Genomic DNA, 19,403 nt, shown 5'->3' on the forward strand with positions numbered 1-19,403 from the left:
TAATTGTGAGATTGGGAGTATGGGCCAAGGTTGTAAAGTTTTTTTTTTTCCTGACTACAAGTCTGAAGGAAGATGATTGCAAGTAGGTAAGACCTGTTTGTTTGATTGATCTGTGAAATCCTTCAAAATATTAATGGAAAGCCCATAAGGGTCAATGGCAATGTAAGGTTTGTCATTGCATCTTGATTTACAGTAATTGGGAATAGGATTCTTAATAAGACACCTGGATGTCAGTTAACTGTGAAAATGTTATGTTTGAAAGGTATTGTGAATATGTGTATTAATATTATGGAACATGCAGCTACAAGACTAAGACCCTCTTGATGGTGCCAAGAGGGGCAGAGCCAAGATCTTCTATAGGACGAGCTTGACAATGAAATTCCTAAAAAAAGATACTGTATCAGACACCAGTGGGTGATTGAAACCACCAGCATTTACCCAATCTTAACACAGCATTTTTAGGGGTTCCTAACTCCCTTGCATTCAATCTTTTTTTAAAGTAAAGTAACATTTTTCATCTTATTTGGGCATGCAGTACTACAATTAAGTAATATTTAGTAAACATTCAAAGATAGTTAGATCCATTAACTTCAATAGGGTAGCTCAGTAGGGCGATCTTGATATTGAAATTCATAAACAGACACTGTATAAGGCACCAGTAGGTGACTAAAACCACCAGCATTTACCCAATCTTGAGACAACATTTTTAGGGGTTCCCTTAAATGAAGTCTATTTTTTCATATTATACAGGCATGCAGTATCGCAATTAAGGTGATTTTAAATTATCGTTTTTTTTAAATAACAAACATGTCATACTTACCTCCACTGTGCAGCTCATGTTGCACAGAGTGGCCCTGAACATCCTCTACTGGGGCCCAGCGGCTCCTCCCCGCATCAGATAACCCCCTAGGAGAAGTGCTCTCCCTAAGGGGATACCTTGCAGGCGCTCTCCCGAGTCCAGCATTTGCGTCCACAGACACGAATGCTGGACTCGGCCCCGGCCCCCCGGCACCTGCATCATTGGATTTGATTGACAGCAGTGGGAGCCAATGGCTGCGCTGTTATCAATCTATCCAATCAAGAGCCGGGACCCTGTGGAGAGAGGGACAACGCGTCCCTGCCGAAGAGATGAAGGGGCTCAGATAAGTAAAACGGGGGGCTGGTGACTGCCATGTGTTTTTTCACCTTAATGCATCCTATGCAAAAACACAAGGGTTTACAACCCCTTTAAGTAATATTCAATAAACTTTCAAAGACAGTCATTACATTGTACACTCACAATGATTCTGGTATATTAGTTTCTAAGGTTTTAAGTCTCACACAGACAGCAATCAGGAATAAACTCATACATTCACAAAATCACACAATACCTAAGATTGCCCTTGTAATAGAAATTTCAGATATAGCAGTTTAACCCTAAATCTGTCGTTTTGTCCTTGGATATGAGCACCTTTGATTTAATATATTTATAGATAGCAATTAATATTACATTTAAAAGGAGCGTGCTTAGAATTACTTGTTCAGATTACCTATGTAAAGTCAATTATTGACATTTATTGTCATTGACTGGAAGTTTCATGCACAAGAAATTACTAAATAGAACGAGAGCTAAACCCTGCACTTGCACTAATGTATTCTGTCAATATTAATGGTACATATATGTAGGTCTGGTCTGCTACTGGGATTACATTTTGGTTTAGTGGCTGCCTAGTGTCCCCATGAAAAGAGGTTTTCCTCTCTCAGAAGGAAAGGATGATCTGTCATTGACAGACAAGATGCTTTCACAAAAAGACCAAGCAGTTCAAAGACTTGTGTGCAGAATACCTGAAGCAAGATTAGGTACTGGAAGACTAGCCTGGAACACGGTATTATTTTACAGACCTGTTTTCCAATTCTATATGGTTGCATCTAATTCTGTCTATACATGGCAGAGATGCTAATCTGTTCAAAATGTGTTGTAGATGGATTTGCTAATTACCAATACTAGCAGCTTGTAGACTGAATCTGAATTGTTTTTCACTTGTTCTGACCTTTTAGGTGTGCACCATCTATTGAGGAACCCTGAGTTATATTTAGCAGCTTTCCATCTCATCCCACAGTCAGACTGTGCCTTGCAAACAAATTAGTGTTGGTATCACACCACAGCCTGCTTGATAGGGGGGAGACAAATAGCTCCGACTTTTCATGCAGAACAATATGCAGAACACGCTTACTGTATGAGTTCCAATGTAAAAGACAGGTAAAGCATGCAACTCTCACATTTATTAATAGATACTGAAGCAAACCAGAGCTCAAAATATCTGATCACCTGATTTCTCTTGTTCTTATTATAAACCAGATTATTCTACACCTAAAATACACAGTTGGTTGGAATAAAAAAAAAAAAAAAAAAGCCAGGTATCATTTGCTTAAGCAGAAAATAACCGACTCTCAGTTTCATGCAAGCTGGTTAGTGATGCTTATGTGATTTATGTAGTCCAAAGAGATATACAGCTGCAGATGAATTGTAGGAGTTCATTGTGACCTTTATAGAGTTATGACTTGTGTCTCCTGAGTTTGGAGCACACAGCATGAATATAATATGTGAACAGGGCATACCTGGGGTAGATCAGACCTTTCTATATACCTGCATGATATTATGTTACTGGAACAGATATTACATTAGATAAGGAGAGCAGAAACCCTGATGCGACTCCATTGATAAACCCATGTAGGTATTTTCCAAGCTATGGGTACAGGTGAGGGCATACCTGGGGTAGATCAGACCTTTCTATATACCTGCATGATATTATGTTACTGGAACATATATTATATTAGATAAAGAGAGCAGAAAACTAGATACCTACTCCATTGCTAAACCCATGTAGGTATTTTCCAAGCTATGGGTACAGGTGAGGGCATACCTGGGGTAGATCAGACCTTTCTATATACCTGCATGATATGTTACTGGAACATATATTATATTAGATAAAGAGAACATAAATCCCCATACCTACTCCATTGCTAAACCCATGTAGGTATTTTCCAAGCTATGGGTACAGGTGAGGGCATACCTGGGGTAGACCAGACCTTCTATATACCTGCATGATATTATGTTACTAGAACAGATATTATATTAGATAAAGAGAGCAGAAACCCCCATACCTACTCCATTGCTAAACCCATGTAGGTATTTTCTAAGCTATGGGTACAGGTGAGAATCAACATTACTTAAAAAGGAAATATTCTTGATTTAGGTCCATCTAAATCATAGGTAATAGGTTTCTAACACTCTTTCCAATCAATAAAGCAGTAACAGAGAATATGGGAGACTGGAACGAGCGTATGGTGTCTGCTGCAGTCTTGGGAAAGAAGAATGATAAAGAAATGCATCCGTACTTACATTCATCTTCTATGTGTCTCCCTTTCAAGTCATTTTACAGGAAAATTCCAGTCATCGGCACATCGCGGCGTATGAACGGCATGGTGTTCTGCACCGACTGTCAGCGGTATTGTTCATTGCTTTCCATTCCCTTCAGAGAGACTATTCCTCCTGGACTTGAATGCTCAGTTCAAAAATAGACTTTAATTCACTTCAAACATTCACGCCTTAACTCTTTATAGCAGCTGTCAGCATCTAACCATGCTAAACGCAGCAGCGACCAATTTCTCTATGATTTTCCCCCTCCTCAGAAATAAAAAAAAAAAAAAAAAAAAGAAACCAGACTGTGCCTGGGGTCTCCTGAACTTGTCTTAACCCTCCCGTTTCATGACGATTTGTGAGCCAGGCTGGGAGAGTGAGAGCTGATCTTTTCCAAAAGCCTTCCCTGTTTCATTCATCAACCTTGCAGGGGGAAAATGTGTTTCTGATATGAATTATTCATGAGTTCAGTTCTGCTAGACCCAGGACATGGTGTTAATCATTAATAGGTTGTGACTTTCTTTCTTTAAAAAAAAAATGTCTTTCTAAAGCCTTGATGATGTTTTCCTAATTCTAGATTCTAAAAGCATCAAGCCATTTTTAATTATTTTACCTTTTGTACCACCACCTCCTCCCTTTAGAATGTAAGCTCTATGAGCAGGGCCCTCCTGTCCCTTCTGTATTGCACTGTACTGTAATTCTGCTGTCCCCCCTCTACATTGTAAAGCACTGGGTAAACGGTCGGCAATATAAATTGTGTATTATAATAATAATAATAATAATAATTCTTAAATCATTTTATCATCTAATGTTTTTTATATTATACATGTATCTATCTAGGCATTTATTTATATATATATATATATATATATATATATATATATTTATATATTTATTTATATATATGTATACACACATATATATATCTATATCTATATGTGTGTGTATATATATACCTACATACATACATATATATAACACACACACACACACACACACACAATATAAATATATATATATATATATATATATATATATATATATATAATGTGTATATTTGCACTTATTTTCTTATGTATGGTACATGTGCACCATATATATCTCTTGCACATGCACCATACATAAGAAAATGAGTGCAAACATTTCACTGGAGCTTACCAATATCTGTAGGGGTAAGAATGGCTGAACATTGTACATTTTCCAGTGAGCAATGTTGATTGATGACATCACAGACAAAGATTGGTGATGTCCAGTCTATAACTGAAATAGAATCAAATCATTGCCATGGCAACATAATGAAATTCCTGTAACTCCTATACTTTTTTTTTCTCAGCTCCAAATACAGTACAAACAGCCAATCATTCCTTTTGGTTAGGCAGTGAATGGAAGGCTAAGCTTCTTTTGTTCCCTGCAGCTTGGCTTAATATTAGAGAGCTCAATTTGTCCTACACTCGACTAAATCAGCCCAAAAATATCCACCAATGGAGTAAAAGGCTAGGACATTTAGCGGTAACTTAATGGAATCTTTGTCTTGCAAAGTTACAAAGTAATATGATGGAAAACTTTTTGGAACGTGTCCTATTATATTACAGCAATTTACCAGATGTGGCTTTTCATTTTAGTTTTCTATTAGCAGGATTCAGAAATTAAATAAGGCTTTCATGCAAAATTATTAATATTATTCTGAATGTTGGGGAAGCATGTGCGTGAGGTCAATCTTCTCTTCCGTAATATTTTAAAGCCTGTCCAGGGTCTGTAAACAATTTTAGGCATTTTTATGTTTTTTAAAGCCATGTCATTTCCTATACATTGATACATTTATGTGCAGTTTTAGGTATATTTACATGCTTTTTTTTTTCCAGCACTCCCATCGCTAATGCATTACACTTTGTGGTGGAAATACACAATATTGCCAAAAGTATTGGGACACCTGCCTTTACACACCGATGAACTTTAATGACATCTAAGTCTTAGTCCGTAGGGTTCAATATTAAGTTGGCCCACCCATTGCAGCTATAACAGCTTCAACTCTTCTGAGAAGGCTGTCCAGAAGGTTTAGGAGTGTCTATGGGAATGTTTGCTCATTCTTCCAGAAGTGCATTTGTGAGTTTAGGCACTAACAGCTCAAATTCATCCCAAAGGTGTTCTATTAGGTTGAGGTCAGGATTCTGTGCAGGCCAGTCAAGTTCCTCCACACCAAACTAGTTCATCCATGTCTTTATGGACCTTGCTTTGTGCCCTGGTGTGCAGTCATGTTGGAACAGGAGGGGGCCACCCCCAAACTGTTGCCACAAAGTTGGGAGCATGAAATTGTCCAAAATGTCTTGGTATGCTAATGCCTTAAGACAGGGGTGGGCAAGCTGCAGGCCATGGGCTGCATCCGGTCCGTCACAGCTGAATGTCCAGCCCGTCAGTGCCCATGATATCACAGGGCTGGATGGGGGCAGGAACTGCTTGAGCTTACTTTTTCATTAAACAGCAGGTGATTGGTTGCCGGGTGAGCCTAGCAACCAATCACCAGCCTGTTAATGTGAAACGTTAACTTCAGCACTTCCCGTCCCCATCCAGCCCTGTGATTTTGAGCTCTGCTGCTCTGCTTGCTGTACACCTGTGTAAGGTAGGAGAGTTCTACCTACAAAGCATGTGTTTATGGGGTGGGGGACTGAGGACACAACAGTGGGGGTGCAGGGGACAGAGGACACTACAGTGGGGGGATACAGGGGACAAAGCACACTACAGTGGGGAGTGCAGAGGACAGCAGAGAACACTACAGTGGGGTGTAGGGGACAGAGCACACTGCTATGGGGTAAAGAGGACACTGCTATAGGGGGACTCTATTAGGGACCCCATCACCCCTGGGGACAGGAACCCCATCACCCTTATGGACACAGACCCCTTCTCATCTGGGGACAGGGACCCCATCCCCCTGGGAACAGGTACCCCGTCTTCCCTGGGGACAGGGACCCCTTCTCATTAGGGGACAGGGACCACTTCTTGGTTGGGGACAGCGAACCAACGCCCCTGGGACAGGGACCACCATTACCCCTGGGGACACAAACCCCTTCTTGCTTGGGGAGAGGGGCCCTTTCTTGCTTGGGGACAGGGACCCCATCACCCCTGGAGACAGAAACCACATCACCCCTGGGGACAGTGACCCCAGGGACCTCTTCTCCCCTGGGGACAGGGCCCCATCTTCCCTGGGGATGGGGCCCCCATCTCCCCTAAGAGCAGGAGCCCCATTTTCCCTAGGGACAGGAACTCCATCTTCAGACCATGCTTGCTAGCAGGGCTGGCGTCAGCCACTCTTGGCTGCCAGGGTGGGGGAGGGGTGGAGTCAATTCTGAATCCCCAGCTACATACTCCCTCAGGGTATACTGACTTTGTATTAGTTAAGCACCATAACCTCTTCAGCCCAGAAGAATTTACCCCCTTCCTGGCTGGGCCATTTTTTGCGATACGGCACTGCGTTGATTTAACTGACAATTGCGCGGTCATGCGATGCTGTACCCAAATAACATTTTTGCCTTTTTTCCCACAAATAGAGCTTTCATTTGGTGGTATTCAATCACCTCTGTGGTCTTTATTTTTTGTGTTATAAACAAAAAAATAGCGACAATTTTGAAAAAAATATATTTTTTACTTTTTGCTATAATAAATATCCCCAAAAATGTTTTTAAAAATCAAATTTGTTCATCAGTTTTGGTCAATATATATTCTTCTGAATATATTTGGTAATAAAAATCACAATAAGTGTATATTGATTAGTTTGTGCAAAATGTATAGCGTCTACAAACTATGGGAAAGATTTATGGCATTATTATTATTATTATTATTATTTTTTACTAGTAATGGCAGTGATCTGCGATTTTTTTTTTTATTGGGACTGCGACATTGTGGCGGACAGATCAGACACTTTTGACACATATAAAAATGCACTGATTACTGTGTGAATGTCACTGGCAGGGAAGGAGTTAACACTAGGGGGCGATTAAGGGGTTAACTTTGTTCCCTAGTGTGTGTTCTAAATGTAGAGGGAAGGAACTAGATAGAGGAAAAGACAGATCATTTTTCCTAGCTAGTAGGAACACACTGTCTCCCCTCACAGAACAGGGATGTGTGTGTTTACTCACACACATCCCTGTTCTGGCTCACGTGCCCGCTATTGCATCGGTTCCCCCGCAGTGCAGCCGCCCCCTGCTATCCCTGCTTAAAGGGCTGACGTACAGCTATGACGGCTTGCAGGAACGTGCCGACCTGCCGCAGTATAATGATGGCGGCTGGTCGGCAAGTGGTTAAAGTGAGGTAAACCTGTACTGTTAATATTACTGTGTTAGGATTTTTCTTATCTTAATTTATTGGCAGGTGAATGTGACCCTCCGTGCATTCACATACATTGAATCTGGCCCTTAAGTGGAAAAAGGTTGCTAACTCCTGCCTTAAGAGTTTCCTTCACGGGAACTAAGAGGCCAAGTCCAACCCCTGAAAAACAACCCCCCACCATAAACCCCCCTCCACAAAATGATTTGGACCAGTGCACAAAGCAATGTCCATAAAGACATGAATGAACGCGTTTGGGGTGGAGGAACTTGACTGGTCTGTACAGAGTCATGACTCCAACCCGATAGAACACCTTTGGGATGAATTAGAGTGGCGACTGTGAGCTAGGCCATCTTGTCCAACTTCAGTGCCTGGCCTCACAAATGCTCTTTTGATCAAACATTCCCATAGACACACTCCTAAACCTTCCCATAAGTTGAAGCTGTTATAGCTGCAAAGGGTAGGCCAACTCAATATTGAACCCTATGGACTAAGACTGGGATACCTTAAAGTTCATGTGCGTGTAAAGGCAGGTGTCACAGTACTTTTGGCAAAATAGTGTATATGCATTTTGCTCTTTCTATGCAATGATGTGAAACACGCCAATTGGCTTAGATAAGTATTGGACCTGAGCTGCAGTATAGTTTACTGCAGGGACCACAAAAATGGACCTTAATGGCCTTCTACCTCAGTGTCTGTCCCAAGTTTCTTGCTGTAGGTGAACCTTTTTTTTTTTTTTTTACAGCTCAGTGGGCCTCACCCAAGTCCAACAAGGAACCCAATTATTAAAAATGTACAAACAGTGCTTTTGCTTTTCTGAAAGTTTTCCTTGCGCTTTTCTTATGTCCATATAAGAAGAGTTATAAAAGACTCAAAGGTCCATGTTTCAAAGGTTCCTGAGTTACACTGAGTACCACTTCAACCACATTGTGAAGCACTTTAACTCAAGCACAAGGCAACAGAGAATGAAAAACCCTTGTTTGCAGCTCAATTCACCTATTGATTCCTTTTAAGTTTGGATTGTTGTCTAGATTATTGTCTATCCCAGACTAAGTAGTCTACATCTGAGTGTTTTTTTTTTTCAGTGTTTGTTGGAACAATAATAATATACGGGAAATGAAAATGTACACGCATCCTATTTGAGCAAATGGTTTATTAAACACAAATATGTTTACATATAATGTAGCAAGATATGACAGAACTAAAAGATAAAGTATGCTGCAAAAGCGAGGCCACCAACAGACATTAGATTGGGATTGAAAAGTCAAAAGCCTCGTACACATGATCGGATTTTCCAAAGGGAATTGTGTGATGACAGGCTGTTGGCTGAAAATCCAACCGTTTGTACGTTCCATCAGACAATTGTTGGCCAACTTTCTGTGGACAAATGTTGGATGGCAGGTTCATAAATTTTCCACGGACAAATGTCTGTTTCCAGATTTTCTGAGTGTGTATACACAAGTCCATTGGACAAATGTCCAAAGTACAAACATACATGCTTGGAAGCAAGGACGAGCCAGAAGCGGTCGGTCTTGTAAACTAGCGTTTGTAATGGAGAATTAACATTAATGACGTGGCAAATTATGAAATCTAGAAATGCAGCACACAATTCTCTTCTTCTTTAATGTAATGATAATGTGATGATAATGAAGCTGCTTTGCTGGTGATACTGATGGAGTTATTGCAAACAAATTTTCAAAGGCTTTTTTTTCTAATGATATCAAGAATAATATTATTATACAACTATGTTGGTGTCCCTTGTTAATTTTACATTGTATTTCTTTTAAATGTAACTGCCTACTCCCAAACTGTCATTTGAAGTAAAACACATAGCCAAGTGTTATTCTCCACATTTTTTTTTAAATTGTGCATTAAAAATGAAAACAAATAACATTAGACATGCTATCTGCCAACAGAACTTAACCAAAAAGTGCATTCTATGCATCCAACAATATAGAAAATATAACAAATCAAATCATTATTATTCAACCAAAAAATAAAATAAAAGCCTCATGCATGTGTCCTTCTTAATATAGGGGGTCAACAATACCAAGAGTTGGTGAAAGCAGGGGTCCGTCATCCGGAGATAATTCCAAAAAACATCTGGATTATTCTCCTGGAGCTCCAGCAGCAAAGGCATATGACAGAATTGGTCATGATTAATAAAGCAATCCATTTTGGTCCAAGAACTCCTCCTCCTGTTCCTGAACTGGACTTAGGTCAAAGCAATAACTCCAAGGCCAATAATAAATAACATGTGATTTCCTCCGATTCTGAAACATGTCTGGTTGACCAACGGCCTTTCAGAAATTAACTGAAAAGCACAAACTGAAAAGCACTAAATGAAAAGCGCAAAATGAAAAGCATGAATCAACACTCACCAAACTTCTACTAACACAAATTAACAGGAGCAGCCCAAAAGGTGACGCTAAAGTGCTGAAAAACCATGTAGTACGTCAGTACGTTCGTGTTTGTTGGCCGACAATTCCATGCCATTTGTACGCAAGACAAAATACAGGCACAGGCCTTTGGACAAAAGTCTGAGGTTTTGTCTGAAAAATCAGATCACGTGTACGAGGCTTTACTGTTGAGGCAGAAGCAACACTGGATCACTGGTAATGTGGGTAGCATAAATTGGGGGGGTCTTTAAAGACACACTGAGGATGGTTTACCGAAGGCAAAAAGGCTCTTTACTTTGCAATTGAAGCAGTTTTGGCTTAGTAAATGCGGTGAAAATCCGCTTTGGAAAGAAAACTCAATCACTTACATGGAAAATCAAAGAAAACAGTATTTTTGCTTGAGCATAACTAGATGACGGAAGTTAGTAGAACTTCGCCTCATTCACTAAGCTTGGTAAAACATTTCTTGCAAAGTGAACAGCCAGCAAATCAACCCCACTGTCACTTTGCCCTGAATTGCAAAAAAAGACTCTGTCTCTGTAGGGTATATTATATACTAAAAACACACTTAGATATATAAAATAATGGAACTTAAAACAGAACAATGTTATCCTATGATTCCTAACAAATAAACAAAACATAGCTTTTACCTATTAAATATTTAGGGCTCATTTAAATGCATTAGACATGCATGTACAAGTGCTTTTTTTTTTAAGAGTTTTTTTGACATGGGAATGGACTGGTCTTCAAAGAAGGCAAACTTGTTCACGGAGTTGTGTTTGTTGGGCTTACGTGCGTTTATTCACATTTGCATTGTGAAAAAATGCTTGTTGTACTTTTTATCACAGCACTGCACTGCACTGAACTGCAACGCAATGCAATGGTGTGAACTGTGTTCATTAGCTAACATGGATTTTGGAGCGTCTATAGAGTGGGAAAGTGTTCACAAAGGTATCCCACTGCATGCGGTGTGAATGAACCCAAACAGTAGGAAGCTGATCTGTGATTGACTTCATTGGGTACCTGTTGAACTATGTTATTAAACAAAGCCGAAAAGCAGTGGCTGCCTGACTGCATTGAGGTTTCCGAGTCATATCCTAAAGCAGGGGTCTCCAAACATTCTAAAAAAATGGCCAGTTTATTGTCCTTCAGACTCCAGGAGGGTCAGACTTTGGCCAGCGGGAGTGGAAATTGTCCTGGTATCAGTGGGAGTAAACATCTGGTATTAGGGGGAGGAATACTGCCCCGTCATGGGTATCATAGGGAGGAATAGTGCCCCATTAGTGGTGTCAGTGGAAGAAATGGTATTTCATTGTCAGTGTCAGATTGCAGAATAGTGTCTCGTATCAGTGGGAGGGATAGTGCCCCAAGGGCCGCATAAAGGCAAGCAAAGGGCCATGTCTGGCCCTTGGGCCACAATTTGGAGACCACTGTCCTAAAGTGATGAGTATTCCAAATCTGTTGTAAAAAGTATTTTGTTTACATGTTCCATAGCTCAAGCTGCATTTTACCATCAAGCTGCAAATAGATAGAGATATCTATGTAAGAACAAACCTAAAGTCACACCTGCTGTCTCCAAAAGTGAATGCAAAATATTATTATGCAATATTTAATATTTATCTGACAAAGATAAAATTTATGTTCCAAACCACTGCACGTCCCCTTTAAGGCATTTCATATAATATAATTGTTATAAGTGATGATAACAGCTCTGACAATGTTTGTTGTCCACTGCAGTCCCCTTTGAAGCCTGCTGTGCAATTAAATGGTCCAAAGCAGATATTAAACGATAATACATGTTTTAATGGACCTGTCCAGTGTATTTAATTTCAGAACTGAATAATATTGGCAGAGTCATTTCCAGGAAATCTTTGTGGCACCAATGGGAGTCCATTATTTAAATGAATATTGCTTATTATTATCACAGTTTCCTCTGAATAAAATATACCTTTAAATATTGTGGTCTACTAAAGTATTAATGTCCCAGTTCGGTAAACCACATCAAACAGGAAAGTGTACCGGTCTGGAGACTTTGGTTGGGAACAAAGAGCGAGAAACAAACAAGACTGCTAGCTGTTACCAGAGTGAATTTAATCTAACATACACAGTAAGTCAATCCTGTGCCCCATCAAGTATCACCCACGGTCTACATGTTTCTCCAGTAGCTAAATAAAGACTGAAACATAGGGGTTGATTTACTACAACTGGAGACTGCAAAATCTGGTGAAACTTTGCATAGAAACCAATCAGCTTCTAACTTCAGCTTGTTCAGTTAAAGTGTTACTAAACCCACAACAATAAAATCAGTGTGTTTATGCAGTAAAGCATGCTTGTTATACTCACTTTGAAACCTAGGGGGTCAATCTTCTGCATTGTGTAAAAAAGCTGTTTGATCCTGCCTTCTCTTATCCCCTCCTTCCACTGACTCCTAATAACTGATAACACAAAGTCTATGGAGTCAGGCTGCACATCCTCAGTTTGGTCAGTATTGCTAGAAAGTTTTATTTTTCTTGGGAGGATTTATGTGATCAGCACAGGGCCAATCAGTACTGTCCAGAAAGAGGGTCAGGGGCAGTGGCAGCCGGTCCATAAGGGGTGCAGGGGCACCACCCCCCCCAAAATTTTATCAAATAAAGTTAATCATAAAACACTTTAATTTTAACCACTAGCTGCCTGCCCACTGTCATATGACGGCGGGATGAGACAGCTCTCGTTATGGACTGCCGTCATATGACATGATTGCTTCTTGGGCCACTAGGGGGCGTGCGCCCCTCATGTCACCTGGGGTCCCGATGCGCGCCCACAATTGCCCAGTAACTGAGCAGGACCGTGGATCTGTAAACACACAGATCCACGTCCTGTCATAGGAGAGGAGACCAATGGTGTGTACGTTGTACATAGGGACACTGATCGGTCACCTCCCCCAGTCAGTCCCCTCCCCCCACTGTTAGAATCACTCCTTAGGGCACACATTTAACCCCTTGATCACCCCCTAGTGTTAACCCCCTTCCCTGCCAGTAACATTTATACAGTAATCAATGCATTTTTATAGCAGGGATCGCTGTATAAATGTGAATGGTCCCAGAAAATGTGTCAAAAGTGTTCGATATGTCCTCCACGATATCGCAGTCACAATAAAAATCGCAGATCGTAAAAAAAGATAGTAAAATAATAATAATAATAAAAATGCTATAAATCTATCCCCTATTTTGTAGACGCTATAACTTGGCCTAAACTGAGGAAAAAATTTGTTTTAAAAAAATTGGATATTTATTAAAGCAAAAAGTAAAAAATATTGTGTTTTTTAAAACTTGTCCCTCTTCTTTTGTTGATAGCTCAAGGAATAAAAACCGGAGAGGTGATCAAATGGCACCAAAAGAAAGCTCCATTTATGCGGGGAAAAAATGATAAAAAATTCATTTGGGTACATCGTTGCATGACCATGCAATTGTCATTCAAAGTGCGACAGCGCTGAAAGCTGAAAAATGGCTCGGGCAGGAAGCGGTGAAAGTGCCCGGTATTCAGGTGGTTAAATAAATGATAATATGACTAACAAAAATGAATTGTTCTTTGTGTGTGCACTGTGCGGGGCGCCGAACTAATGGGTTTCTATTTGGTCCACCAAATTTTCACAAGCATGTGATTAGAGCCTGAGGCTCTAATTGGCTTGTTTTAGGCTGTCCTCGGGGGCGCAGAGCATTGCGCCCCCCTCAACCCTCCCACTTTTGATCTTAGAAAATCAATCTTCACCATTGCATCACTTCTGGTTTCCGGCTTCTTGTCCCAGCCAATCAGGATGCTGAAGATTTGGAACCCGGAAGGAAGAGTGGGTTAACATGGAAACCGTGGAGGGGGGGCCGTATCAAAAAATGTTAGCACCAGCCACCACTGGTCAGGGGTCTTGCAGTCATATTGCACAGTCTGAAAACTCCTATAAGCTTTACCTAGTGCTTGTCTAGACACTGATAGAAGTCACAAGGCTGGTCTAAGTGATGAGAAAGGGTTTTTAGCAGTTTATATTTACTAAAAAAATTGCATTTCCATGTTCTATGTACTGTGGGAGATCAGATATAGTGAATGCAGGGTCCTGGGTTTAGTAACACTTTAAGCTTTGACAATAAAATCTGGAAGCTGATTGGTTTATATGCAGAGCTGCACCAGATTTGGGACTCTCCAGTTTTAGTAAACCAACCTCATAATTTCTTCTTTATTCATAACATTAATTTTTATACTTCTGTTAAATGATTCAGTTCATATTCATGTTCATCTATCCATGTGAAAGGAAAGCAAAGCCTTTTCAGAAACACAAAAAACTTTCAGGGCTAGAACAATACTAACCACAATCTACAAGTCAAACCCTTTAAGCCTCTGCTTCTATTCCCTATTGGAATATTTTATATAAACAGCTTTACCAGAACAAATTGAGTCCATAAAACATTAAAGCTTTAAAATTGAAAAGGGATAAAAACACTTTAAGTCTCTGAGAATTGATTGCGATATTTTTCTCACACTCTATTCTATTATTGCATTGCCACTGAATTAACCAATGTTATTTCATGCAGATGTATGTAATCCTACTTAATAACTGATTTTTGAAAAAAATTGATGTGTGGGTCTTGTCATGTTTTAGAATTGCTTGGAGACCTTGATGTAGACAGAATAATAGATGATGGTAGCCAAGAAGAGCATGACAGCAGCCATTAACCTATCTTTCACTCTAACAGGGGTGGTGATGATGTTGGGGATATAGTGTTCCTGAGACATGCACTTTTGCGCACCCATACTCAAGTAGTCCATCGAGTCTGCCCATTTTTTTAACCTGATTAAAAAAAAGGCTGATTTAGACCATATTTTTTATTTTGAAGAAGAGGCTTTAGAGCATTGGACAGTCCATATTACTAAGATCTCAGTGAATTGGATATAGTTTACTATGTGCTATTACAGAACTGCTGTCAGAGGGGATCAGAACAAACTAAGTGTTCTTTTAAGTAAATGTAACCTTTTAAGTACCTAAAGCATATATCAGGGCAAAAATTATGTATAACATATGCACATTTTCACATTGTTTAAACTTTACAGAACCTGGAAGTGCAGAAAAATTCTGGAAGTGCACTCAGGTACTAATTTCCTTTTGTGTGCTGACAACACTGTGCCTTTGCTGGTCCAAAATTAAAAAGAATGGTGTCCACCCTGCCAAGTTCTGCTGAACTACAAAACACATCCCACTCTCCTCTTAGCACAAAAAAGGCCTTCTACAGTTGGGGAAATAATTCTTTGATCCCCTGCAGATTTTGTAAGTTTGCCCACTTACAAAGAAATGAAGGGTCTATCATTTATAGCATAGGTGTATTTTAAATGATAGAGACTGAATATCAACCAAAAATCCAGAAAAAACACAGGATATATATGTTATAAATTGAGTTGCTGTTCAGTGAGTAAAATAAGTAAAATAATTTACCAACCAAACAATAATTCTGGCCCCCACAGATGTGGTACACAGATTAGTCCGGTCAATTTAAGAAGGGGCTCTTAATGACAACTCGTTATGTGTATAAAAGACACCTGCCCACAGAATATCTTTATTCCATTCAAACCTCACCATAATGGGCAAGACCAAAGAGCTGTCGATGGGCGTTAGGGACAAGATTGTAGACCTGCACAAGGCAGGAATAGGCTACAAGACCATCAGCAAGAAGCTTGGTGAGAAGGAGACAAATGTTGAAGACATTAAATGCAAATGGAAGAAATACAAATTAACCATCAATCGCTCTCGTTCTGGAGCTCCATGAAAGATTTCGTCTCATGGGGTAAGGATGATCATGAGAACAGTAAGGGATCAGGCCAGAACTAGAGGGGAAGAGCTTGTGAATGATCTCAAGGCAGTTGACACCACAGTCACCAAACAAACCATTGGTGGTACAATACGCCGCCATGGATTGAAACCCTGCAGTGCCTTCAAGGTCCCTCTCCTCAAGAAGGCACATGAACGGGCCCTTTTGAAGTTGGCTAATGAACATCTAAATGATTCAGAGAAGGATTGGAAAAAAGTGCGGTGGTCAGATCAGACAAAAATTTAGCTTTTTGGCATTAACTCTACTTGTTGTGTGGATGGGTCTTGCAGCATGACAATGACCCAAAATATACCGCCAAGGAAACAAAAGCAGTAACTCAAGAAGAAGCACATTTAAGTCTTGGAGTGGCCTAGCCCATCTCTAGAAATTAATCCTATAGAGGGAGCTGCAGATTTGAGTTGCCAGGCAGCAGCCAAAAACCCTTAACGATTAAGAGAAGATCAGTAAAGAAGAGTGGACCAAAATCCCTCCTGTGATGTCTGCAAACCTGGTAGCCAACTACAAGAAACGTCTTACCTCTGTGCTTGCCAACAAGGGTTTCTCCACCAAGTACTAAGTCATGTTCTGCTTGGGGATCAAATACTTATTTTACTCACTGGTGCAACTCAATTGATAACATTTGTATCATGTGTTTCTTTCTTGATTTTTGGTTGATATTCTGTCTCTATTAATTAAAATACACTTATGATAAAAATGACAGACCCTTAATTTCTTTGTAAGTGGACAAACTTACAAAAGCGGCAGGGGATCAAAGAATTATTTTCCTTACTATATGTTCTAAGCACAAAAACATGTGTATCACTTTGGTATTTTGTTTATTTGTGTAATTATTACAGGTACTTATATAGCACTATTAATTTACGCAGTGCTTTATATATATATATATATATATATATATATATTATACATTTACATCAGTCCCGCCCTGAAGGAGCTTATGATCTAAGTTTCCTATCTCACATTCATGCATACACATACTAGGGCCAATTTAGACAGTACCGGAGTACCTGGAGGAAACCCAAGCAGGCACAGGGAAAACATGCAAAAAACAGGCAGGTAGTGCAGTGGCTGGGATTTGAACCAACAACCCTAGTGCTGCTAGGTATCACAAGTTATGACAAATCTATTGTTAAAATACAAGATGCATAAGGCCTCTTTCACACGGGGCGGATCAGTAATGATCCGCCCCGTGAAGATCCGCTCGCTCAGCGGGGATCGCTCCGTTGTCCCCGCTGAGCCGGCTGCGGACAGGGCGGTCTCCGCACACTGTGCAGGGACCGCCCTGTCAGATCTCCGCTCTCCTCTATGGGGATCGGACGAGCACGGACCGTCTGTCCGTGTTCGTCCGATCCGCTCTGCAGACGGATAGAAAAATAGGATTTTCCTCCGTCTGCAGAATCGGACTGTTGCGGAGGTGGACGAAATCGGGTGTCTGCGGATGCTCATCCGCAGACACCCGCTATCCCATAGGGATGAATGTATGTCCGTATTTCATCCGCAAACGGATGGATGAAATACGGAAATACCATCCGCATGTGTGAAAGGGGCCTAACAGAAATGTAAAAAGGAGCTCGGTCCGTAAGAGTCCTACAGTGGTTAGTGATCTGCATGAAGCAATCCTCCAATTTATTGTACAGCATAGATTTTTTTTTGCATTGATATGTACTTCCCTAGATCTATATAAAATGATACAATTCTTCAGCAATATGAAATGAAGCAGTGCCAGGGAGAGAAGAGGATGACAATGCTAGAGAGGTATAGATTACTTATCAAAGCAATCTGGGGCAGCCCAAATCCCAGGAGACTCAAGCCGCAAAATCTGAGCATGAGAGCAGATTGGTTCAGTGCTGACCTAGACAGTGGGGGATTTTTTGTCTATTTGTCAGTCTTTCTCATCAAGTCACCTCTGGAAATTGCTGATTCGGCTTTGTTTACCTTGTAACTCATCGGCTTGCTGTTTAAAAGAAGAACATTCGCTCTTTTTTGGCATCTACCTGATCATTTTGGATGGCAGCATCGTCTGTACCTCAGAGGGAAACCTGCTGACAGATGGAAAGCAGGAATAGAAAAAAAAAAGTGATGGCTGCAAGTTGAGGCCATTTGATTCAGCACTTTTAATTAGAAAAAAAGATAAACACTACTATATTGCTATTAAAGGAAAATTAAGAAGCTTATTCCTCTAATTGGAAATATGCAGTTTCTTAACTGATGCTAAGAATAATTACCATAATCACTTGTATCAGCAACCAAGACAATACCGTGCCGGAATAAATATGTCAGTGGTAATTAAAGAGAAACATATGTAAATCAGAAATTCTTTTGTGCGCTCTTACAACATTCCTGAAAGCTCTATTAATGTAAACAATGCCCCTATGACAGAAGGCATGTCTGCTGTCTATTAGGCTCATTCATCTATCCTTCATTTCACACATCCATATGCTAATGAAATGCTGTCACGTCACAAGTCTCCAGAAATATTACATAAGCACCTTATCTGTTTCATTCTGGCACTACATCAGCATTTTTTGTTTTAAACAATGAGAGATCCAAATGCCAATCCAACTGCCAAAGTAAAGAACAAGCACCTGTAACAGCCAAGACGCTCAACCATTCTTCAACAGTAGAGCAGCTGTGCAGTGAAAGAATGCTCATTTTCTTGGCTCATCATGATTTTCCAGCTTTTCTGAGCTATGTTATGCTCGTAGGTTGGTAATTCTCTAGAATTCTGAAAGTTTTCTGTTAATATCACTGCAGTTTTTGACGCTTCTTATTCCGCCACTTTTTATTACACACAACCTGATCACAACCAGCAATGCTCAAATTTTCGTTAAAAAAATATATTTTGTAGAGCCATTTTTTGTTAGTTTTCTAAATCACATTTATTTAGCAAACACTTATAATTATATATAATTTTAATGCCGCATACACACAATCGGAAATTCCACCAGCAAAACTCTGATGAGAGCTTTTTGTCGGAAAATGCAACCGTGTGTATGCTCCATCGGTCTTTTGATGACGGAATTCCAGCCAGTAAAAGATTGAGAGCATGTTCTCTATTTGTCGGTCTGAAAAAGTTCTGATCGGAAATTCCAATCATCTGTACAAATTCCGACGTGCAAAATTCCTACGCATGCTCGGAAACAATTTGATGCATGCTCGGAACCATTGAACTTAATTTTCTTGGCTCGTCGTAGTGTTGTACGCCACTGCGTTGTTGACGGTCGAAAGTTCAGAGAACTTTTGTGTGACCCTGTGTATGCAAGTGTGTTGGAAAAAACATCCAAGTTTTTTCCAATGGAAAATCCGCTCGCGTGTATGGGGCATAAGTGTATCTAAAGTCATAACAATTTGTCTTCATTTGAGATAAAGGAAAGGGTTAAAACTCCTGTCTGTGTCTGGTATGGAGATTTTCCTTCACTATCTGTCTTTTGGAGG

General features: G+C 40.1%; 1 protein-coding gene across 2 annotated transcripts in view; it reads right to left on the minus strand.

Annotated features, from left to right (window-relative positions):
• SCHIP1 (schwannomin interacting protein 1) overlaps positions 1–19,403 on the minus strand; it is a 595,708-nt gene that overhangs the window by 226,280 nt on the left and 350,025 nt on the right. Inside the window, exon 1 of one of the 2 annotated variants that reach the window (XM_077488069.1) lies at positions 3,383–3,622. The exons of the other annotated variant lie outside the window; for it this stretch is intronic. Within the exon in view, the coding sequence (XP_077344195.1) occupies positions 3,383–3,388 (6 nt within the window). The 5' untranslated portion in view covers positions 3,389–3,622. Of the gene's footprint in view, positions 1–3,382; positions 3,623–19,403 lie in introns of those variants that run through there. 2 annotated transcript variants of the gene reach the window in all.

Source organism: Lithobates pipiens, unplaced genomic scaffold, assembly GCF_037356315.1.
Source record: "Lithobates pipiens isolate NorthernLeopardFrog02 unplaced genomic scaffold, aLitPip1_a1.2 Scaffold_18, whole genome shotgun sequence".
Classification (NCBI taxonomy): Eukaryota; Metazoa; Chordata; class Amphibia; order Anura; family Ranidae; genus Lithobates; species Lithobates pipiens.